The 24,183-nt window shown below is 38.8% G+C and overlaps 1 protein-coding gene across 2 annotated transcripts in view; it reads left to right on the top strand.

The window, feature by feature from the left end:
• The window catches only part of dock8 (dedicator of cytokinesis 8), a 56,985-nt gene that overhangs the window by 20,419 nt on the left and 12,383 nt on the right, over positions 1 to 24,183 (top strand). For both annotated transcript variants that reach the window (XM_083911801.1, XM_083911802.1), the window contains 29 exons: positions 3,985 to 4,134; positions 4,356 to 4,436; positions 4,610 to 4,772; positions 4,890 to 5,026; positions 5,682 to 5,775; positions 6,431 to 6,593; positions 7,414 to 7,531; positions 8,341 to 8,411; positions 8,569 to 8,713; positions 8,997 to 9,098; positions 9,268 to 9,363; positions 9,660 to 9,894; positions 10,338 to 10,502; positions 10,620 to 10,795; positions 11,253 to 11,345; positions 12,126 to 12,221; positions 12,769 to 12,918; positions 13,199 to 13,312; positions 14,000 to 14,155; positions 14,533 to 14,672; positions 14,974 to 15,137; positions 16,140 to 16,291; positions 17,615 to 17,797; positions 18,050 to 18,176; positions 18,717 to 18,804; positions 18,963 to 19,059; positions 19,517 to 19,651; positions 19,873 to 20,025; positions 23,971 to 24,129. In XM_083911801.1, coding sequence (XP_083767927.1) covers positions 3,985 to 4,134; positions 4,356 to 4,436; positions 4,610 to 4,772; positions 4,890 to 5,026; positions 5,682 to 5,775; positions 6,431 to 6,593; positions 7,414 to 7,531; positions 8,341 to 8,411; positions 8,569 to 8,713; positions 8,997 to 9,098; positions 9,268 to 9,363; positions 9,660 to 9,894; positions 10,338 to 10,502; positions 10,620 to 10,795; positions 11,253 to 11,345; positions 12,126 to 12,221; positions 12,769 to 12,918; positions 13,199 to 13,312; positions 14,000 to 14,155; positions 14,533 to 14,672; positions 14,974 to 15,137; positions 16,140 to 16,291; positions 17,615 to 17,797; positions 18,050 to 18,176; positions 18,717 to 18,804; positions 18,963 to 19,059; positions 19,517 to 19,651; positions 19,873 to 20,025; positions 23,971 to 24,129 — 3,903 coding nt within the window. The remainder of the gene's footprint in view (positions 1 to 3,984; positions 4,135 to 4,355; positions 4,437 to 4,609; positions 4,773 to 4,889; positions 5,027 to 5,681; positions 5,776 to 6,430; positions 6,594 to 7,413; positions 7,532 to 8,340; positions 8,412 to 8,568; positions 8,714 to 8,996; positions 9,099 to 9,267; positions 9,364 to 9,659; positions 9,895 to 10,337; positions 10,503 to 10,619; positions 10,796 to 11,252; positions 11,346 to 12,125; positions 12,222 to 12,768; positions 12,919 to 13,198; positions 13,313 to 13,999; positions 14,156 to 14,532; positions 14,673 to 14,973; positions 15,138 to 16,139; positions 16,292 to 17,614; positions 17,798 to 18,049; positions 18,177 to 18,716; positions 18,805 to 18,962; positions 19,060 to 19,516; positions 19,652 to 19,872; positions 20,026 to 23,970; positions 24,130 to 24,183) is intronic.

Here is a 24,183-nt window from a genome sequence, read left to right as displayed (position 1 = left end):
GCTAGTCTGGTGAGGCTCATTATGTGTGTTTGTTGTGGTGACAGTCAGAGTGTCTTTCAGCTTACTTGTGACAAATATCCTGTTTGTGTTATGTACTTGAGACTCCTCACCTTGCTATATTACAAAGTTTGCAGTGTTGTGTGACTGATGCAGCAATAATAGACTTATCAAATAAGAACAGAGAGAAACACTGGTCACAAGTAAACCCTCACTAATACTGACTGAATGGGCCTCATGGTTGAAACATTTGCAAAAATAAATAAATAAATAAAGTAGAGAATGTTATACAATGATTTATACATTTAATAATTTCAAATATTTACACTTATTAAAGATGATTAGGTCCCATGTAAATTACAACAAAATTAGCCTCTCCTGCTGGCCAGGGCAGCGCACAACTCTTTTGTTTTTAAATGGTTGGATCAAGGTCTTGCTGGAGATGGCTGGATTATAGGATAACATTTTCACAAGCCTGCATTATTACTTTTTTTTACATAACTTTTGATTTAGGTGACTTTCTGTCTTTTCTTCTTTTGTCTTAGTTTAATGTTACCTCTCAAACTTCAGTGGCTTGTTGACTTGTGCATGGCACTTAAGTCTGCTGCCCTTATATGGGTTTATTGGAGTGTTCCCCTTTGCTTATTACAAATTGCCTGGCATGCACATAGAGTTCAAGAACAAACATTTGTCGGCATACTCAGGTGAGAAATGATTGGTTGTCAGGATGTGTGTGTGTCATAAATCCCATTTAGGATTTTCTTATTTTCCTCTTGTTACCTTTTACAAAAACAAATAAGAAAGAGAAAAACAGAAATGCATGAGGCCCAACCTCTTAACAGGAAGTTAAGTTAGTGACTTTGATGACATCACTATATTCTTTAAAATGACCTCTGATTGTCTCACCATAGATCAAACATTATAGGAGTTGTACAGTATAAGCTTCAAAAATGTCATAACATTTCCATGTACTGTATATCTAATTCATTGCCATGGTAGCTGTTGAATGTCATTTGCCCTTCGCTGATGCAGGGAGGTCTCATAGTTTCTTTTGGCAGTCAGTGTGGCAGTGAGGGATCAGTGTAATCTACAAGGTTTTATGTCTTATCATCCTCTCATTTTATGCCCCCAGGGGTCTTCATGTTTTGGTTCTATAACTACTAATACTACGCCACATTTTCCCATTCAACCATTCTGATCCATGGCTGTTTGCATGTTTTCTGTGGATTTACACAGCTGGATAGTTTTTTGGAGTGAAGGGGCTGGAAGGATTTAGTTTGTGCTTAAGTGCTCATGGATCTCTCCGATGAGACAGGGTTTTAGCCACTGGCCTTGCCCTCTTCTGAGCGCTGCCCAGCTGCTATCTTGTCTGCAGGACTGGTGGCTTGAAGATGGTCCTCAGGGTGAGATGGGGCAATTTAATGCCCCTTATTTTTGAAAGACGACTGTATATAAGCTAGTCTTGGGACAGCACAAGCAGTATAAGCTTTGCATTGTATGAAATATTTTGCATCAAGAATGTTTTCACCTCTGCTTCCTGTGAATGTCAGTACATAAGAGCAGAGCTTATGTGTCACATTGCCACAGCGTATTTAGCTTAAGATGAATCATTTTATTATGTGTAAAACTGAAGCCTGTCCTTGAGGAGGTTAACACAACATCCTGCCTGTTACGAGACAGATCCAGACTGTTAAAGAGCTATAAAATGTGTGTCTGATTGATTGAAGGAGAAACTGCCAAGCTTGTGTTCACTTATGTTAATTGTAATGAAACTGTGAAGCATTTTCTACTGACCTATTTATCCCTGAACTGTTCACTGTCTCCTCATGCGAGTTTTTATATTTGATTTTTTTCCACATTTCTGCTACCACTTTGCCTTATTTTCTTTCTTTTTGCCTGCCTCCCCTTACTCCGTCTCATGGCAATTGTTGATCTGTCTGTTTTTGTATGTTTTTATTTTTATCATTCAACATCATTTTTGTTGTTTCACATCTGTGGAATCTGCAGCAGATGTTTGTGTAATTCCACATAATACTCTAGTAATTAATCATGCCTTTCTGGTCCATCAGCCAAGGTACAGACAGGATTTGACCCAACAAGTGGCCTACTTATGATATCAGATTCATGGATATAAACAAACAAATGTTTTAGAGTAGACATTCAAACAGACTAATATGTTTCAGGTTGACTGCAGACATTTAGTAATCGTCTTGTTCTTCCTCTCGTACAAGACCAGGCAAGCCTAGTTTTGCTGCACTGTGACTGCGGCCCATTAGGACGACAGAATGTGTGATTGGAACACATTAACCACAGCGTTTTTTCATATATACAGTGGACACTGCATATTAGAGCAACTACCTACCTGTTTCAGTCTGTCTGATGCACTGACCTTGGCAAGCAGAATAACTGCAGATTCAGGGAGCTGTATTGGAGAATGTTTGTGGGAAAGGAGCTGATGTCTGTTGAAAAATGTGCATTCTCTTGGCCCTTTTTGAGTAGTTTTTAAAGGGGTCTTACAACATACCACATCTTGCTACACAGTTCCTAAGTTGGCAACACCAGGGTGTGCCTTGTTTGAAATATTTGCTCTTAAAGGAATACTTCACCTGCAAAATAACCATTTGTATATTAATTACTCCATTTATGAAGAACATTTTGTTTTTATTGCATGCCTCCACGGTGAATGAATTAGTAGGCAGCCCCATTTAACAACATCAAAAAATATATCAAAACACACGAACTGTCACGTAACTCGCGTATAATCCAAGTCTCATTTATCCATTCATACTATACCACTATACCATTCTTACTATTTAAAACACTTCTGCAAAAACTCTCAGGCTTGTGCAGGTGCGCTACTTGTCGGATGAGTAAACAGCAAGTGTTACTTCAGTGCATCAAGACTTTTCTGATTTTGGATTCTTTGTTCACCGTGGAGACATGCAACAAAACAAAGTTTTTTTTCTTGAATTCAAGGAAACTCTCTCTGAGTAATTGTAAGTAAATATGCAAATGGTCATTTTGCGGGTGAAGTATTCCTTTAAACAATGTGTGTCAGTCAGTCACACTCGTGGCCTCTGTAGTCTGACCAACATGTAATGGTAAAACAGGCTATTACTTTCCTTGTGTCCCGTTGAATCCAATTTTAGTGTATTTAGTGACTTTCACAAGTGAATGTCATTAGAATTAAGTATGAATGCTAACTCAGTGAATACTTGCACTTTGTTTGTTCTGTTTATTGAGAATATGTGGCATAATATGCTATTTAAGGCAGCTGGTGCGTGTCAATAAGAGGTTGACTCCTCAACTGCATTCTTTCGAGAACTCTCACACTTGTGGTAAGTGTGCCTCCTATTGACCTGACCAGGGTCATTTACGTCACAAAATCTATGCAGGAGTTTGGCTTTGTGGTTTGTTAGACCACTGTTAACAAAATTAGATATAAAACCAACCAAAAGTGATTAACCTTCAATATTTTTGAAGTTTGTAAACTGATTATAGTAACTCGGAGAAAACAGAGACTTCCAATTATCAACTGGGGCAGGTTTGGCTGCCAGAAGTCTGCTTTGGTGTGGTCAGTGTAATGCAGGTCCTATGGGATGAGCAGAATGAAGGAGTGTTTAATGGCTTTTCAGTGAAAAAGATCACATGACACACAACAGGCCAGGTCAGACATATGGCTATGTTCCTAGTCTGAGGTCATTAGGAAAATGATTAGAGAAATAGTGGAGTGGACTGAACAGATGATATTCCAGGATCAGTCACCAAACCAGTGACCTGGAGCCGCTTCTTAACTGATTCCTCTAATTTTTTTTTTATCTGGAAAACATTGTTCCTCAGAGTGTGGTTTTGCATTTTATTTAACTCCGAATGTGATGTCAGTAAAATATTCTATTAACCAAAGTATCATGTGTGTGCTTTTAGTAATGACAGAGACATATTCCTGTTTCTCAAAAGTTAAAACTTTCAATCTTTTTCTTCCTCCAGATATCAGAGAACTTCTACTGTGATCTGAACTCAGAACAGTTTAAAAACTTCTTGAAACCTCACACTCCCCACATGGATCAGTCTACCCTAGCCAGATCTGCAATCTTCTCTGTCACCTACCCTTCCCCAGACATCTACCTGGTCATAAAGGTAAAACTGATATCCATAGCACCTGTGAAAAACATTATGAAACAGAAGTTAGAAGCTATTTTACTCCCCGCCTTTAAATGACTACTCCAAAATCTGTTTTTATAAACTGTGTAAATCAGTTCAGTTCCCTTGCTGAATATATGCCTTATGCCGTACCTTTGTCAACAAACTTTCTTTTTTTTAATTAAGTTTGATTGTGCTGAACTGCTCTTGTGTTTTAGATTGAAAAGGTTCTCCAGCAGGGAGAGATCAGTGACTGTGCTGACCCCTACATGACACTGAGGGAATGTGACTCCTCAAAGGTAATGTGGCACAGCAATTTTTAACACAGTTGAACCCAAAGGAAGATGCTGCAGTTTTTGCCTTTTATTGTCCTCATTTAAATATTTAGTCTTGGCATACTATGTTCCTGAAGTTGAAGGCATTTTGTTTTTTCATTTTTAAAAATAACTTAATTTTGCTTTTGATCTTTCAGAACAAGGACAAGCTTGAGAAGCTGCGGGGTCAGGCAGAGATGTTCTGCACGAGGCTCGGTAGCTATCGCATGCCATTTGCCTGGGCAACCGTTAATATCATGGAAGTAATCTCCACTGCTACATTAGACCGCGATTCCACGGACTCTGACAGCTTAAGAGGAGGTGGGTGCTTGAGTGTGTTCCTCTTATGCCTTGTCATGACATTTGTGCACATTTCCATAGAATGTGTATAGCTGTGTGTGCATCATTTGACCCACAACCTTTACACGTTTTTTCCAGGTAAATCCAGCAGCATGGACCGGAGGGCACAGCTTCCCAGGAGGAATTCTGAACGTTACAATACCATTGATGATCAATTTTGTAACGTTTCGGCCTTCAAACCTGCCACCATCACTATCAGCACCATCTTCAAACAGGTCAGACAGACAACCAAACACAAAGAAAAACAAGATACAGAGCTTGAGGTTACAGCCTTGCCTTGTCTCATTATTTGATTAACATTCTATTCCATCAGGTTCTAGTATATGTTTCTACCATAAAGCCATGAGTTAACTGTTAAAACCATCTCTATTTGTGTGTGTGTGTGTGTGTGTGTGTGTGTGTGTGTGTGTGTGTGTGTGTGTGTGTGTGTGTGTGTGTGTATATGTGTGTATGTGTGTATGTGTGTATGTGTGTATGTGTGTATGTGTATATGTGTATATGTGTATATGTGTATATGTGTATATGTGTATATGTGTATATGTGTATATGTGTATATGTGTATATGTGTATGTGTGTATGTGTGTATGTGTGTATGTGTGTATGTGTGTATGTGTGTATGTGTGTATGTGTGTATGTGTGTATGTGTGTATGTGTGTATGTGTGTATGTGTATATGTGTATATGTGTATATGTGTATATGTGTATATGTGTATATGTGTATATGTGTATATGTGTATATGTGTATATGTGTATATGTGTATATGTGTATATGTGTATATGTGTATATGTGTATATGTGTATATGTGTATATGTGTATATGTGTATATGTGTATATGTGTGTATGTGTGTATGTGTGTATGTGTGTGTTCAGGAGGGAGATCGTTTAAGTGATGAAGATTTGCTCAAGTTCTTGTCCGAGATCAAGAAAACCTCTGCTCCACAGAGGAGAGTCAAGACAATATCAGGTCATCTCTCTCATCACATCTAAACATGCGTTCTGAGTTTTTTATTTTCTTAAATGAGGGAATAGTTCTACATCATGAAAGTTATGCTTATTCGCTTTCTTGCAGAGAGTTGAGAAGACTGATGCTACTCTCATGTCTATCTGTTACAATTGACTACAGCCAGCTGCCAGTTAGCTAAGCTTAGCACACAGACTGGACAAAGAGTCTGTTTAGTTTGAACAAAACACATGTTGTGGTTTTGCAGGTTATGTACTTGACGTTTTCTTGGCTTTCTTGAGTGTAGCAGCGTCTTGTCACCACAATGTTGTCAGGCAACAAACAGAGAACTAGGAAGTTATTACACCTGTCCAATAAATAACCTGGCACATAAACCTCAACATGACATTTTTATCATTTGGTTTTTGTTTCAATTTAACAAACAACAAACAAGTGTTTTTAGCGGGGCTGGAAGGTGGATTTTGCTACCTTTGGTATTCGGACAGAGCAATGCTAGCTGTTTCCCCCTGTTTCTGGTCTTTTTTCTTTATTTCTTTAGAGTTTGCTTTGAATTTTATCAGTATGTGAATTGAAATGACATGATGTGATATCATATAATATATCCAGTATGCTGTATTGCTCACCGATTTGTGAATGAGACTAATCATGTGTTTTCCAGGTTCAATAAAACTGGACATGTCTCCAGTCCACGACACGCCATTGGCATGTCTGTCCACTGAACTCATCCCTCTGATACCTGCGGCTGAGAAGAACATTCGGCCAATAAAAGAAGTGCTGGAATTCCCATCCAGTGAGGTTTACGTCCCTCACAACATTTACAGGTGGGTTAGAATGCGTTTTTTGTGAAAGAAAACTTGTAAAACAAAAAAAACTTGTAAACCTTTGACATATGGCATTACTTTATCTAAAGCAACTCAACCTGGTGGAAGGAAGGACATTGGATTTGTATGAATTTTCCAATAAAAATGTTGTTTCATATATTTTTTTTGAGTCTATCAAGTAGTCAGAGTGAAAGTAAACCGTTTCTACAAAATTTTCACCTCAACAGGATGAAATACAAACAAGGTTTTGAAAAACAAATGATTCATACTGTAGCTCGAGGTGTGAACAGGTTTGAATCCTCTCAGGCAATAACAGCAGTCATGCTTTACTCCTCATTCAAGAGAAGGCAGGGCTTTGCTCTTTTTTGAGAATACTTTTTGGCCTTTCCATCCACCTGTGAAATTGCCTCGTAATGTAACAATAAGGAGGCAGCCTGTGTGACCGGAGGTTTAAATCAACTCTCTATTCTAAAATGGTTTAGTAACGTCATGTGTGAACAAGTCACCCTGGTAAATTACGTGCTGACATTCTCTGTCCATTTGTTCAGTGGATTCTACGGTACTTCCCTGCATTCCAGGTATCAAGACAGATTACAGTGTTGTACTAAAAGCAAAGGTCACAGTAAATTACTGCTTTTTTAAAACCTTTTCTGTGACATGACTGTCACCTTAGCATAAAATGATTAAGATGTTGCTGCACAGATAATGCCATCTAGTGATGTACATTGGAACTGCTTCAATTTATATATAGAAGGGTTCGGCATGATTATTTCATTGAACATTAAACAGGAAGTCTCTTTCTCTCCCTATGTCAATGTAGGAACCTGCTCTATGTCTACCCCCAGAGGCTAAACTTTGTCAACAGGCTTACATCAGCCAGAAACATCACCATCAAAATGCAGTTTATGAGTGGAGAGGATCCAGCTTGCTCTCTGCCTGTGAGTTCTGCAGTTTACTAGTTTAATACTTCCTGTTTGTCCCACTTGATTTGGTCATGAAATTTGGTAAATCATGTAATGTAATTACTATAACATCATAAGTACATACACTGAAATTAAAGAATAAGTTCACAAAATCCCTATTTCTGTTTTACTGGACAGTTTTTCCTATTTGAGTTACGGTGGAAGGATAGTAACCGAAAAACATAATTTTGTACTAAAAACTAGGACTGTGGATTTTTTGCCCTATCCCTTACATTGTACAAAGTGCATAATGAAATAATCTTTTAATGGCTCGTATGAACAGGAGGCATGATTACAGTACAGCAAGTTCACATCGACAACACTATTGTGTTATGACTCACTTGGGGAAATTGTGAATTTATCCTTTGAGGATGTATTATGTAGGTACGTTTTGAAAGCCCTGATTCTTTAGAACTTGTTACAGTAAGTACAGAGTCACTGGTACAGTTGAACAGCCCCGTCAACTCAACTGCAAAGATTAATGATTAATTTCTACTAGTGTTTCTATCTGGTTATCAGGTTTCCTGTCTGGGGTAATAACGTGACTGAACTGAGCTAGTTGGAAATGGTTTGAGTTATGTATTTTTTAAGAAAATTACATAAAAGTAATATGATTCCAGCTTCTTAAATATGAATCCTCTGACAGTAAACTAAATATCTTTGTGTTTTTGATAAAACAAGACATTTAAGGACTCATTTTGGGCTTTGGACGACAGTGATCCTCATTTTTGGGTTGTTGTTCTGAAGAACATCTTAAATTGTTGTATCTTTTTAACTTTTCTCAGGTCATTTTTGGGAAATCAAGTGGACCTGAATTTTTATATGAAGTCTACACCCCTGTTACCTACCATAACAAGTAAGTACACATTATACTGTTTGTGATATCTTATTATTCCTCATATGATCAGTCTGGGTTACCCCTGTTTTCTCATTTCTCCCTCTCCATCCTTGTCCTCATTCATTCCTCTTTTCGTCTGTGTGGCTTCCTTTAATCCATATTTCCCTATTTTCAGGTCCCCAGACTTCTATGAGGAAGTGAAGCTGGCTCTTCCAGCGCGTCTGACAGAGAGACATCACTTGCTGTTCACCTTCTACCACATCAGCTGCCAGCAGAAACAGAACCAGAGTGGCAGCTGTGAGACACTCATTGGATACTCTGTGAGATTTGCTCCTTAACTCCCCAACAATTTTTCTAGATGTACAAAAAAAAAATGGCTGGCATGCTAATGTTAGCATTTACCTCAAAGCACTGCTGTGCCTAATTATATCCAGTACATATTGGATTACATGGCAGGAGACTCGGAAGCAAACTTTTTTTTTTTTTTTTATCAATCAATTGCGTAACAAATAAAAGTTAATAATTGTTTTCTAATTTGACTACATAATACATGTTCTGATGTTAAAGTGCACATAGCTTACATAATTCTCACTTTCCATCTAGTGGCTGCCCATAGTAAATAATGACCGACTGCAGACTGGTCAGTTCTGTCTGCCCATTGTCTTGGAGCGACTGCCTGTCAACTATTCACTGCACACGCCTGAGGTAAACACATCATTTATATAAACATTTTACACTTATGTTAGATATATATTCTGCAGGTTCATATTATGGATCAAGAATGTTGTCTTCGAAGGCGATTACACTATTAGACATATTCAAAACTGAACATACCATGGAAGAAAGCTATATTTCCTGTGTCTTTGTTATGTAGAAACTTCCTGCTCAGAACCCTCCGGTCAAATGGATGGAGAGTCACAAAGGACTTTTCAACCTCGAGGTCCAGGCAGTGTCATCTGTACACACGCAGGTGAGCAGTGGTTGCAGACACAAACACATCAACAACCCTCTCTTTCTCTCTTAGTGTGTCATGCACACACATGGTCTAAACATCAATGTGCACACACATGGTCTAAACATCAATGTGCACACACATTGTCTAAACATCAATGTGCACACACGTTACACAACAAGTGTCTTCTCTGCACCCTGTCCTCTTACACTTGTTTTCCTGTCTATCTTTGTCGTTGTTCCACTGTTGCTTCTTATCTCTCTGTTACCCCTGCAAGTACCACACTGAAACAAATAATCTCTTTTCTGTACCAGGACAACCACCTGGAGCGTTTCTTCACACTCTGCCATGCCCTGGAGGGTGGAGCTACATTCCCGTTGCGAGTCAGGGAGGAGAAGATTCCAGAGAACAAGCTGGAGCATGAGCTGAAGCTCAGCATCATCTCCCTGTCCTCCTCCAGTTTAGAACCTCTGGTCCTGTTCCTCCATCTTGTACTGGATAAACTATTTACCCTCATAATGCAGCCCATGGTCATCGCTGGCCAGACTGGTGAGGCAGAAAAATGGCACCTCACACATTTTGGGAAATTTTTAATTGTTGCACACTTGCGTATTTTCTAAAGCTGAGTTATATTGACAAGGACATGATACCAAGTACTATGCTTCAAAATCAACAGTTTGATATTTCATATATATATATCTCTGACTGATTTCTAGTCTAGAACGTCTTGAGATTATATAAAACAGCAAAAACTCAAAGCAAATGTCACATTGAGAAGCAATATTATATTATTAAGAATTGACTTAACCGAGTTTTTGCAGATACATTTTCTGCTGATAAACTACTAACTTAATTAACAAATTGTTTTAGCACTAATTGACTGTAATATGCAGTGTAATGTAAGTCAGGGAAAGATAGACTTTTATTTGTCATGATGATATATTGGATCATTATGTGCCTCGATTGAAATTTTGTTTGTCTGTGTCCTACAGCCAATCTGGCCCAGATAGCCTTCGAATCAGTGGTGTCTATTGTCAACAGTCTTCATAACAGTCAGGAGCTGATCAGGGACCAGCAGGGTAGGAATAGCCTCTTGGCGACCTACCTTTACTGGGTGTTTCGTCTGCCCAATCCCCCTCAAGACATGCAGAATGCAGGTACAGACATAATAATTAATGAAGTATGAATTTGCTTACTTTTTTTATTTTTATTTTTATTTGCCGTGATTATTTAAAAAATTAATCTTTTTTGTGTGTCCATGGACCTGTGTTCAGATTCGAGTAATATACCATCGGCAGAAAGCCGTTACAGCACCATGGGTCGGGCCACAGCAGCCACAGTCGGCTCTATGCTTCTCCAATCCAGAATACGCAGCAGCAGCAACCCTGACATCCCTGTTCCACACACCTCTGCTGAAGACGCTGAGGTCAAAAGCATTCTCTCTGCAAAGGTACAGAGGGTTTCCCCAGAACAAAATCTCCTGAAATCTCTGAGACCTTATAATAACTTGATTTGCAGTGAATTCCAAGAAAAGGTTTTGGTGTCATAGATTAAACTCAGTTTTGGTTTTCTAGCCACAGAAAGGGGCTGCAACAAAATATCCATGTACACTCAGAGGGGAATTATTAGCATTGATTTAGAAAAATACATACTTTTACAAAGTGTTCCCCAATTTTTGCTGAAAGTCATTTTTTTAACCAGACCATTGTTTGGTTTTATATGTTTCACAAACTGCAAACACCCAGTGCAGTATGTAAATATCTCAGCATGCTTGCACATACACACAAAACAGTCATTTGCTATTCATCCCCACAGTACATTAGGTATTCTAATAGGCCACTAGGCGCCCACTAATGAATGCATCGATCACATTCAATGTGAAAGAACCTGTGTGTTTCTGTCTCCAGGGCCACAACAACCCAGGCAGCCGCATGTCCACCATTTTGGACTTAAACAACCATCAGAACTCCACAGGAAGCACTAGGCCCTCCAACAGGAAGGTAAAAAAAAGAATCCCTTTCTTTCATTTTTCTTTTAACTTTGTTATGGTATGTGAGATTATGCACTTCAGGTTCCTGATTAAATTAAAATGTTGAGCACCTTGTTGCATAACTTTGCATATTAATTAGAAATGTATAAATATTAATAGATTTATTCTATCCAACTGAAATTTGCGTATTACACTAATATGATTCGATGCACATTGAGGTGTCCTGATGGAGGAGATGAAGGCAGAATTGCATGACATGAAGCACCAGTCAGTTTAGCTCTTAGTGATATTAACCTTTAATGTACTCAAGTCCTAATATAACTGTGCTATAGCACATAAAAGGTTTTAGACTTAAGAATAGATGTTTGAGAAGTCGCAATGATAAGGACATGGAATAATTTAATGCAATAATTAATTAATAATTTATATAGGTAATGAAATACATTTGGAAGTTTGTCTTGTCTCAGATTTAACTTAAAAAAGGAAACTTTTCAGGGGAATTCTACTAATGATTGTGAATGTATTCAACAATACTAAGACTTTAAATATCCATCAACAGTTCCTTCTGACCACCACACGGTGGGAGTGTGCCACTGAGAACACTGGTGTTCTGGTTGAGTTTTTGGTCAGCATTTTATGACGTTCAAAGCTTGGACAGTATTTCAAATTAAATGAATATTGATATTCAGTATAATACTTTTTTATGCTTTATTTGATAAAATATGCTTTATTCCATTAGCTCCCAAAGGGAGGAAGTTTCTCACCACACTGTGTACTTTCTTTCTTGCAGCAGTTTCATGAGGAGTTGGCCCTGCAGATGGTCGTCAGCACTGGGGTGTGCAGAGAGAATGCATACAAATATGCCTGGTTCTTCTTTGAGCTGCTGGTCAGTGTGCTTATTTTAATAAATGTACAGAGGGTGGTGTTTAGACTGACACGTAGCTCTAAGAGAAAAATTAAAGACAGCTTAGGGTGTTGATGATAAATGGATGAAGTAATAAAACTGGCTCACACCAAACAATACATGACCTTGTGGCCACACAGCTTAAAAGATAGATGATGGTTTTATTCTGTGGTGAACAAAAGGGCATTTTGATCACTGTAGTCTGTAATTTATCGAACCGCTTGAGAATTTATCACTCTTTTGGAGTATCATCACTCATCAAATTCACTCCCATCCCATCAGCTCATCTCACTTATTTATGTTTCCTCCTTCAATAACATCACTAGAGAATGTTCACTTTAATTAATGAAATGCATGCTTTTTTTTATTTGAATGAAGAATGAGCATAGAAGGTGATGATCAATTATGAAACATTGCTCTTTAATTGCCAGGACACCGTTTTTTTTCAAAATCAGCTTTGCATCTGTTAATTGACAAGTTGAATCACATTTGTTATGTGCATGTGTTGATGTGTGATTTGCTTAAACAGGTGAAAAGCATGGCTCAGCATGTGTCTCATCTCGACAAGCACAGTTTCCCTCGGAGAAGCCGCTTCTCTGACCGGTTTAAAGATGACATCACCACCATTGTCTCTGTGGTTACAGCTGAGATTGGAACCATTCTTGTCAAACAACAAAAAGTAAGGGATGTGATGATGATACTGATACATTTTGCTCATCAATATATGAGTCAGTGTAAATGAGTCCGCCCCAAAACCATTCACGGCATCTGTACTTTTCTTCTGGGTCGGATTAAAGCAGTTTCAGCCTTGGCGTCAGTGTCCTCCAAACAACAGGGAGTTAGAAGTGCTAATTATTTGCCTCTGTGGTTTCAAAAGCTCAGCTTTCACTGCCAGATGCTTAGTAAGATCCACTCAGCGCAGCTTACTGATTGCTGTTTGTTGATTGTTGTGGTTTTAGGAAGTAGAGCAAGCAGAGAAAGTCAACATCAGCCTCGCCTTCTTCCTCTACGACCTGCTGTCTCTCATGGACCGAGGATTTGTCTTTCAGCTGGTAAAAAACTACTGCAACCAGGTACAATACGAATTAATAAATGCTAAAACCATTTAATATATGACTTTAAATACAAGAATGTGGGAGCTGACGGCAGTGCCAGAGAGGAGGATACTGTCCAAAATAGGTGTCATCTTGGACAAAGTCTCCCACCCACTCCATGACATTCTGGTCAAACACAGGAAGTAATTTGTGCCTGTGGCTATCAAACTGTTCAACTCAGGCACTCAGACTGGCCCCTAGACTTATTTCACCCCTGTCAGCTGCTTTAACCTATAATTATTATTCATTATTTATAGCTTTGACTGTGCAATATTGACCAATGTGTACAATACAGTTTATTTACATTAAACTCCAGTTTAATTATATTAATACTGCAGTTACTTTACTGCACATTTTCAGCACTATTATTATTAATATTTATACTGTTGTATTGTTGTATTCATATCTTCACATCTTTCATATTGTTGCTATATATTAGTATAATATGCTTTTTTTTCATTTACAGTACCTATCTCTTATCTCTGTTTACATATACAGAGTTGATACTGTTGCTGAATGTACATACTGTATATTTACATATTTATCATATTTATTCTATTTTATTATTTTTTTTATTGTTATTGTTCATTCTTATAATTTATTGATATAATTCTATTCAAGAATGGAGAAAATGTAACAAAATCAATTGCTCTATTTCCTTTTTAGATGTCAGCTAAATGTGTGTCAATGCCAACATTGATCAGCATGCGGCTGGAGTTCTTGCGAATACTGTGCAGTCACGAGCACTACCTCAACATGAGCCTCTACTTCAGCAGCCCAGCCTCCGCTCCTGCATCACCATGTCCATCTATCTCCTCACAGGTCTGTACACTTGTCAGTCAAAATGTGATTGTTTCATCATTGACAGTAAATACAGTAATCTGATAAAGTGACATTCGTAGCAGGTCGTTTATTTATACAATAGAGATTTAAACAATCTCTATCCTCAGACCCCCTGTTCATCATGGCTGTAAATGTTTAGTCACTTTGCTTTTACATTTACCATTTGAGGGAAAACATCTCGGAAAATTGAAAGATGGAGGAGTGTTTTGGGAGTTTAGCAAGTCATTAAATAGAGTCAATTAAAAAGAGCTGTTTCAAAAAATACTTGACCTTGCATTAAGGAAAACTCTTTCCCTAATTATGTGCCCGTGCCTCTCTTTGTGTCTGTCACTCCTTCGTTTCATCTCTGCATTCAGAGTTCCAGCTCGTGCAGTTTCCAGGAGCAGCAGAGGATCTTGGGGCTGTTTGAGCTCTCTCATGAATTCAAGCAGCAGCACTACCTCACCGGTCTGCTGCTCACAGAGCTCAGTGCCGCCCTAGACATGGAGTCAGAGGGGTAAGGAAACATAGTTGTTAATTGCTTATTAGCTTATTATTACAAAGCTGTTCTATGTAAAGTTCCATCCATTTTCCTTCAAAGCACACATGAAAGAAACACTCTTACAAGCAAGCATGTTTGTTCACACATATTCTGATTAATTGCTCTGATATTGACACTTTCTAATCAATAAAACATCCAAACGTGCCAAATAATGTATATAACCTCTGTACGTTCTTGAATGAATCCTGTATACTTGTACTTGTAATGTCATTGTTGGATTCAATAAAGCATTTAAAACATTTATGTGTGTTTACAGGGGAAAGGTCCAGAGAAAGGCAATCAATGCCATCTACAGCCTGCTGTGTTCCCATGATCTCGACCATCGCTGTATTAAACCTGAGGTCAGAGCCAAGGTGGCTGCTCTCTACCTCTCCCTGGTGGGGATTATCATTGACTCCACCAACTACCTGGACTTCACTGGTATATATATATCTATATATGTATATACAGTATATACACACAAACACACAAGAGCTCTGAGACAAAAGTTACGTATGTGAAGTATGTGCTCATTTAATTACCTGCACTTGAAGTCCGTGTTGATCCATAAAGTTAATTTCATATTGTCAATTCTTGCATAGACATATACAGTACATTACATATAGACTCAAAGTGAATGAAAGAATGAAAGAATTTATTTATTTCGGTATATATCAAGCTTATATAATCGAAAGGGTGTAGGTTGAAGCCAACGCTTATATACCCCTACCCCTTTTAACTTAAGTTATGCTCATTAATACAAAAAGGATCAGATCGCATTTTACAACCACAAGACCATAATATTGTATGAATACCCAAATTGAAAAGCTTATATCAGAACAACTGTAAGGTGAAAATGCATGTATGTGAGGCTTCATTTAAAATTACCGCATAACTTCTACATCTTGTAAACCACACCTGTATAATTCACACCTTACCTTATGGAGCTTTTTAATTTGTGGTGTCCCTAGTTAGACACTATACTATAAAATAACTACATACAATAAAATATGTATAAAAAAGGTAGCTGATTGCCAGAAGGCAGGTGGGTTTTAAGAGGTTAAGAGTTGGTAATTTGGTCAGCTTGGTGCCTCTATGATACGCCTATTGTATGTAAACAAGACACACATGGAATTGGTCCTTTGCCCTTCCTTAAGATAGTTTATCTGATAATCAATGTATCATACCCACTGTCTTGTGACTGTATTTTGATAAAGTTTAAAATAATTTACCTCCCAGTATTTTAACTATATGACTTTGCTATGTATTGTGCGGTATGTAGTTATACATCAACCATATGCTAGTGCTTGATTTCTGTCTGTATTGTGACTCTAATAAAGACTCACTAGGATCAAAAGTTTTGCACAGTAAAGGCTGTAATTTAATCCAGTATGCTCCAGACCACTCTTCTGCAGCATATTTGACCCCTTCTTGTTTCTGTAGTTTCTGACACGCGCAGCGGGAGAAACAAGATGGGCGGATTTGACGATGACCTTGAAAATGTCCCACCCATCAATCAGTCCGTTGCCATGGCGATTGCAGGGAACCCCTTCAACACGTTGGGGCGGAATGTTCTTGTTTCCATGGCATCTATGGTAAAATTTTGACATAATTTCTTAATGTTATTATGAAGCGATTGTAGTATGCTTTTAGTAGGTTTTCATTTCATGTGTGTGTGTATTCTGCCAGGTGAGCTGCACTGAGGTAGATTGATTAGCTGTCAGAGCTACACACACACTTCATCCATCCTGGAAACACACAAACACACACACACACACACACACACACACAATAAGCTGCTATGTGGGATGGTTTATGGGAAGGCATTGCCATCATAAGTGAACAGGGCCGTCCTCCGTGACAAACACATCCATCAAGGGTAGCTACAGCAACAACACAGGCACTTAAACTGAACGCTACCATTCTCTCTCTCTTTCTCTGCTTCTTTCCAAGAGATGAATCAGTTGCTTGTATGTTGTTACGTGAAATACTGTTGTGGAAAAACTGATCTTCACACAACTGAGCCATCGGCCTGGTATCCATCACAAATCCAAACATGGCTCTTTTTCTACATTTTCAGGCAGTTCCCCTTCAAACAGTGTTAGAAACAGAAATTGTTTTTCACATGAAGCAAATTTTCAAATAAACAAGTTGTGTTTTTGATTACCTGCCACAAATTTTGAACGTTAGTCCTGGTAAACTTCATTCAGTTCTGCTATGAAACAGAGACCGTGAAACCAGGTTCTAGGTGGGACACCTAGAGCACTAGGAGCTTAATGGCTACATTTATTAAAGCTGCCACACAGTGAAGCAGCAGTAGCCCTCTACTGTAGCGATTCATCATCACGCGAATGATGGTATATTAATCTGCAGTAGATTTAACGCCTATTTAGATGGGGAAGAGACTCATACTTCAGTAAAGCCTGAGTGGTAAGTGGCCAGCCATGTTTGTGGTTTAGAGAAGCTTGTGAATGACATACAGTTAGTTTGTAAGATATACTTATTATATACAATTTATGATTCAATAGGTAGAGCACCAATGACAGTGTTGATGTCTTTCTTAGTGGGGGTCAGCTCTGATAGAAATATATGAATCCATTGTGCTGTAAAGACGAATGTTCTGTTCCCATGAATATCTGTTATGTCACATACATTAATACCATTCAGGGACATCTACACGGAAAAAAATATCCTTTATTTTTTTTTCTTTACCTCTGAACACACTGGAATCCTGTTTTGTATGCATTACTTTCTTTCCTGGTATGTAATTTCTCATTCTGGATGCACATACAGCAGATGCTTGTAGGAATGTTTGTGTGTATGTTTCTGAGTGAGTGCAGGTGCTCTGTCTTCAGTGAGAGCTGTCACATTAAATTGTATCATACTATGTGTCTGTATCTCTCTGCTCCTCTTTCCAGCAAGGTAAATCCGTAGCCACCCTGGCAGCAGACACCAGTCGCCACCTGTTGGTGTGTTTCCTGTGGGTGATGAAGAATGCTGATAGGAGTCTGATTCAGCGCTGGACCGTAGATATGCCTCCTTCGCAGCTCAACAAGCTGCTGGAGCTCCTCACTATCTGTGTGTCCTGCTTTGAGTATGGGGTCAGTTTTCTCATGTATCGACTTGTTTTATATCAGTGCAGTTGCAGCAGTCGTTTGTATTTATATCAACACAAAATGAATCCAGACAGGAAACTTTGCATTAGGGATGGCATGTGTAGCTCAAGGATGAATGCAAAATGCTTACTTCAAATTATTAAAACTGTATCAAACAATTTCCCCTTGGGATTATTAAAGTATTTCTGATTCTGATTTCTGATTCTGTATGCACTTGTCGTGAATGTGTGTTTGCAGGGTAAGCAGAGCAATGACAAAGTGAGCACCCAGGCCTTACAGAAATCTCAACAGGCCAAGCTGCAGCTGGAATCCGCCCTGCTGAGGGGAATTGGAGCCCGCGGGGAAATGATGAAACGAGTTGGAGGTAATTTATCTTGTTGCACTTTCAGGAATACCTCTTGGAATTGCTTTTCTGTCAAATTTACATCTGCATTTTCTGCAGTATTTCAAAGTTTTGAACTAGAACTTACTCCTGAACTAGTGAACACTCAGATGTTCAGACTGTTATCAGTATTTTATAAAAGTGCGGAGAGCAAGAACCAATTTCAGGTTATGCAGTGAATGCTTAGGTTAGCATGTCAGTCCGGATGGTTGTACAACTTTTGTATGCTCTTTGTTAAGCAGCTTTTCAAATATGGTTATACTCTGGTGTATAAGGAGCCAGAGTAATTGGTGCTGCAATACGTTTTTTGTTATAAAATATAATAGGGCCTATATAGACATAGGCATCTAAAGTGCATGACACACAGCTATTTAGAATGGGTCCAACTCCAGTTTTGCTTGTTATACAATGCATATTCTGGGTGCAAAGTAAGGCTCAAGGGAGAGGGGGTTGTATTAAGTCTCTTCTTAAATCATGGGTGTGCTTTCTTAAAATAATTAGCTGCTTTTTAATCCCTCACAGGAATGGATAGGACCCTGGGTCAGAGAGAGAACCTACGATGGAGGAAAGACCTCACTCAGTGGAGACAGACCAACGATAGACAGGATAAGTAAGTTATAACTTGCATGTCTGCTGTCCAATTTTCAAAATATCTTGCTATCTTGCTTTCTAGTTTTATCAGTGTCTGTCTGTTACTCTGGCAGCCTTTCTTTTTGTGCTTTCCTTTCCTCTCTGAATGTCTCTCTTACTCTCACCATCTTCTATCAGGACTAAAGCAGAGTTGGACCAGGAGGCTCTGATCAGTGGAAACTTAGCCACAGAGTCTAACCTTATAGTGCTGGACCTTCTGGAAACCATTGTACAGGTCAGAACACAAACCTGCACCAATGTAGCATCTCTACATTGTACAGAAGGTGATGAACACATGAAAAATGCAATAAAGTCAATTTTCAATTTGGCATCTGGTGTTAGATTGCACTATATTACTGCAGAGGGACCTGACAGTCAACAAGGGATTGTCTTTGGCTTAAAAAAATATAAATCCATTCAGAGTGTGTTATCAGTCGGTGAATTGCCCTAAAACTATAGACAACAGGTTGAATGCAAAGTTTAATCTTTTTAATTGCTGAATTAACACAATAGTAAATTTAGTTGAGCACAAAGGTGGTATAATATGCCATCCACGCATGTGAGACAGTGACACATATCTGTTTAGACTGCATATTAAACCTCTGTTGTGAAGTTCACTTGTTGTTCCCAGTGTATCCACAGTTGTTACCATTCATCAAATATGATTTTTTTTTTTCATGTCTCCCATTCAGGCAGTGCCATTGACTGAGTGTAAGGACAGCGTGGTTGGCGGTGTGTTAAAGGTGTTACTTCACTCTCTCACCTGCAACCAGAGTACCACTTTCCTCTCTCACACCTTCAGCACACTCAGATCGCTTGTTGTCAAGGTACTTTCATCATGATGTGTGTGTGTGGGTGGGTGTGTGTTTGTGAAAAATCCAGAAGGAAGTGTGTGGGTTGATGTGTTTACACGGCATACTATCTGTGTCTAAATGAAATGTTCTTATTTGCTTGTGGGGGTGGAATACTGCTGATCCAAGCCAGAATTATTTGTGTGTATATATGTGTGTCTGTATATCTGGTTTAATTAGTTTGTATGTGTGTGCAGTTTGGGGACCTGTTGTTTGAGGAGGAGGCAGAACAGTGTGGGGACCTGTGTCAGAAGGTGCTTCAGTACTGCAGCAGCCCTGTTGATGAGAACAGGAGCCAAGCCTGTGCCACCCTCTACCTCATCATGAGATACAGCTACAGCAATGCCAGTGTAAGGACACACACAAAAGATGATCCTGTGTATATGTTGTGTATATGTGTTTGTATGTAGAAATGTAAAAATACCAGAAATCTAGTAGTCAATACCAATACCAGTGGCATTTCCATGATTAACGATAGCCAATTCGATACCACAGTAACACAAAAACAAACCAATAAATCCCATGTAATTCGACATAACTCTGGAAATTTATTTAAAAGCAAACATTATATTTTGATGGCAGATGACACAGATTTAACTGTAAAGATGGTCGCCCAACTACTACGAGCTATGGTTGCATTACATTACCATAAACATGGTAGCCTTTAGCATTAAGCCATTGCAAATGTAATATGGGACATGGCTATACAATGGTCACACAGCAATGGCAGCTGTCTCTAACAAAAATGATGGTAACATGTATTTCAGGATCAGGGTAACAAAGAAAACACTTTGAATACTTTGGGAATGTAATGTTAACATGAATTGAAACTCACTCACCTTGAATTCTGTGATTTAAATCTGGATGTCTGACATCAAGACAGTTAGAAGTGTTTCGTCCTTTCGTCTGAAAAGTTTGATACTGTTTGCAAGTACTGTCACATTTTTCAGAATTTTGGCATCTACTTGGTACAGAAGCATCGGTTTGTGTGTCATCCCAAGTTGTAAGGATACACACAAAGCAAATGTCAGCCATGTGTTGCCTTTCTGTCAGATACAACCTTATCTAACATCTAAGCTTGTAGGTGAAATTTCATGCGTGTCAGATCAAATTTAATTTAGGTACACATGAGATTTCAAAATTGCTTATGATACATCTTCTCATGAACACACATACCGTAGAAGAGGGGAGTCACACGCATCTTAGCCCATCATCTCTACACTTTTCCTCTCCTGCTCAGCTTTAATGTCTTTTCTGTGTCTATTTTGAGCGTGCCGCAGCAAGTTTCTCCTGAAGGATGTGTCTCTGAGTAGGGAGCAGGGAGATATGTCACTGTCTGCCTCCCCATGTTCCTACCCCTCTTTAACTAATGACAGCCAGACGTGTGTGTGTGTGTGTGTGTGTGTGTGTGTGTGTGTGTGTGTGTGTGTGTGTGTGTGTGTGTGTGTGTGTGTGTGTGTGTGTGTGTGTGTGTGTGTGTGTGTGTGTGTGTGTGTGTGTGTGTGTGTGTGTGTGTGTGTGTGTGTGTGTGTGTGTGTGTGTGTGTGTGTGTGTGTGTGTGTGTGTGTGTGTGTGTGTGTGTGTGTGTGTGTGTGTGTGTGTGTGTGTGTGTGTGTGGCAGGGAGAGAGTGTGAAAGGGGCGGAAAGAGGGAAATCACGATAGAGATAGAGAAGTGTTTTTGCAGTGATGAGGGATATAAAAAAAAAAGAGACGGATCTGAAGGAAGGAAGGTTTAGGATAGAGGATCTTCTTTCATTTTCTCTGCTAGTTCGATAACTGCTGTTGCAGTCAATATTTCCTGTGTTTACAGTCTGGCGTCTGACTTTCATTAAAGTGTACAGTCTATGGGACACACACACACACACACACCCACACACAAACACACAAACACACACTCACAGTATCAGAGTTTAAAGAGAGTGTTTCCCATCTGCGTGTCCCAACGTATGTTTGTTTATATGGAGTATACAGAGGGAGCTGTGATCTGAATTAGCTTAGCAGCTGTATGACTCATTCATACAGAACTTACCTCTTCCTGTGTTTATGTTTTCATCCCTTCATCTGCCCTCGTTTTGCTCTCCCTCTGTCACACATACTTTTCCCTTCTGTCCATCTTTTACTTTACTTTTGGATTGTGGTAATAAAAAGAGAAAATACAAGGCTTTCTTTTTTCAGAAATGGAACACATCACTAAAAGCAGATACCTGTGGTTAATCAGTTTCCAGTTCTGGAAATGTTGGGAAGAAAGGAGAGAGAAAGACAAAGAGGGTTGTGTGTTGACTTAAGCTATCATTTAGGGTACTTTTGAGCACACACACAGACACACACACACAGACACACACAGACACACGCAGAAACACACAGACACACACATAGACACTGAGCTAGAGGGCAGTGATGGGTGGTTAGGCTCTGGCTCCATGCTCAGTTGAACAGAATGGGGCCGTAGAGATGATCCATGGGTGATTATGTCTCTGCTAATGGGAAATCATTTCCCGCTTAGCTGGTCATGCCGGAGATAGATGGGACTTCACGCATTCACGAGCACACTCACTCGCACACATGCACACACTCCTCGCTCGAGGATGGAGGGGTGTTTGTCAGGCCTGTTATCTTGGACAGGTAGTGTGAAAGATGGAGAGACAAGAAAAAGGAGGGTGCAAGAGATAAACAATGAGAGGGAACACCAAAGCACCTTACCAATATTAGTATTGGCTATTATACTTTTTCAATTGTATTATTCATTACATATCTGTTGCAGCTCTCTTATTCTGTGTGCTGTCAAATTGAGATGAATAACTAAAATGAGCATGCACAAGCAAAGTGTTTCAAAGATACAACATTTAATGACTTCGAAAAGATTCGTAAATCTTGGATATGTTTGCATGTTAGAATTTCTTCTATACATTCAACAATTGCATACACACAACAGTGTGTAAGTATATTCATTTTAAATGTCTATCTATTTTTTGGTTTATTTAGTTTTTATATTGTCTCTGTAGTGCACTTGAAATTCAGGTTAAAAAAGAATGATTGACTTACTAGAAATTTGGAACACACCGGCTGTGGGTCTGATGATAATTTAGCCTCTGGGGGCAACAAACAATATGTCTCGGCTTCAGATAAATAAATAATAATAAATAATAAAAACAAAATCTTATATAAAATAAAAAATTCTTCATCAGACCAAAGTTGTTTACCAGACCATTGTTTATCTGCATGCAACCAAAGAGCTCTCAATTGTGATTGGTCAATACTCTGATTACAAATGGATTACAAACGATGTCCTACAGATTCGGATTTCATTACTCTCATTAACCCCTTACTACTAGAAAGTAGTTAACATTTTAATTCTGTAAATATCAATAAAATGGTAAAAAAAAAATCAAATTATGCCCAAATTGACACCAAGGAATGATAGTGTTTAAATGTATTGATGTTTAAATGGAAACAGGATCACAAGTATCTTCTGGTACCCTACTGATATATCCCAATAATACAGAATGATTTTTGACAAAGTAGTATTATTAGTAATATTAGGATACGACAACAACTAATAGAAGGGGAGTAGTAGTAATATTAGTAGTAGAAGGAAAAGCAACAGCAATATCTGTTCTTTCAGTCAATATGCTTTTCTTTTTCATGCTCCGCTATCACATTTCCTTTCTGACATTTTGCCTCTATACTGTCTAGTGACAGTGAGTGACGTATCATTTGACAACAAAACTGACCTTATGAACCTGGCCACATGATGGAAGATGATTGGGTAAATGTGTCCCATATCTATCCAATCAGTGAGGTAAATTTAAAAAGAAATGTATAATAGTCTGGCTAATCCGGGGCCTCTAGGCTGCAGCCTAGGCCAGCCTTTGCGTTTATCCGCCTCTGTGTATGTCATATCTGTTGCCTACACCATTGTTATGTTGGGTAAACTGTATAATGTGTATCAGACATTTGAGGCACAAAGGGTACTTTGTAATTGACAAACAAACAGAACGGCCTGTCTCTGATAGAAATATATCCTCTCACCATTATTTGAAGTTTTATGGTAACTAAGCAATTTAAAGGGCAAAATGTAGTCAGCCAGACAAAGAAATGTTGCATTTGTCTGTTATGTGTTAGTGTGCCTTGTCTAGCCATTGCATATTTTATTATTTTTTCTTGCAGGGAAAGCATCAAAAGGAATTGGAAATTCAACCTCAGATTCACATCAGAAATGTCCTATTGTATGATAAACAAAAAAAAAATACACAACATAACACAAACTCATTGCAGTTCCCTGTGTTTTTGTCAGAATTTCTCAAGAGTAAAGATGCAGGTCACCATGTCTCTGGCCTCGCTGGTGGGCAAGTCCTCAGACTTCCAGGAAGAAAACTTACGACGCTCACTGCGCACCATCCTGGCCTACGCAGAGGAGGACACTGAGATGCAGAATACTCAGCTGCCCTCACAGGTATAAACCACTCTCCTCTATTACATTGCTGATATTGATCGGATTGTAGCCTCA

This window comes from Echiichthys vipera (assembly GCF_963691815.1).
Source record: "Echiichthys vipera genome assembly, chromosome: 4".
Classification (NCBI taxonomy): Eukaryota; Metazoa; Chordata; class Actinopteri; order Perciformes; family Trachinidae; genus Echiichthys; species Echiichthys vipera.
The sequence above is the reverse complement of the archived record's forward strand: the minus strand, read 5'-3'. Positions and strand labels throughout refer to the sequence as shown.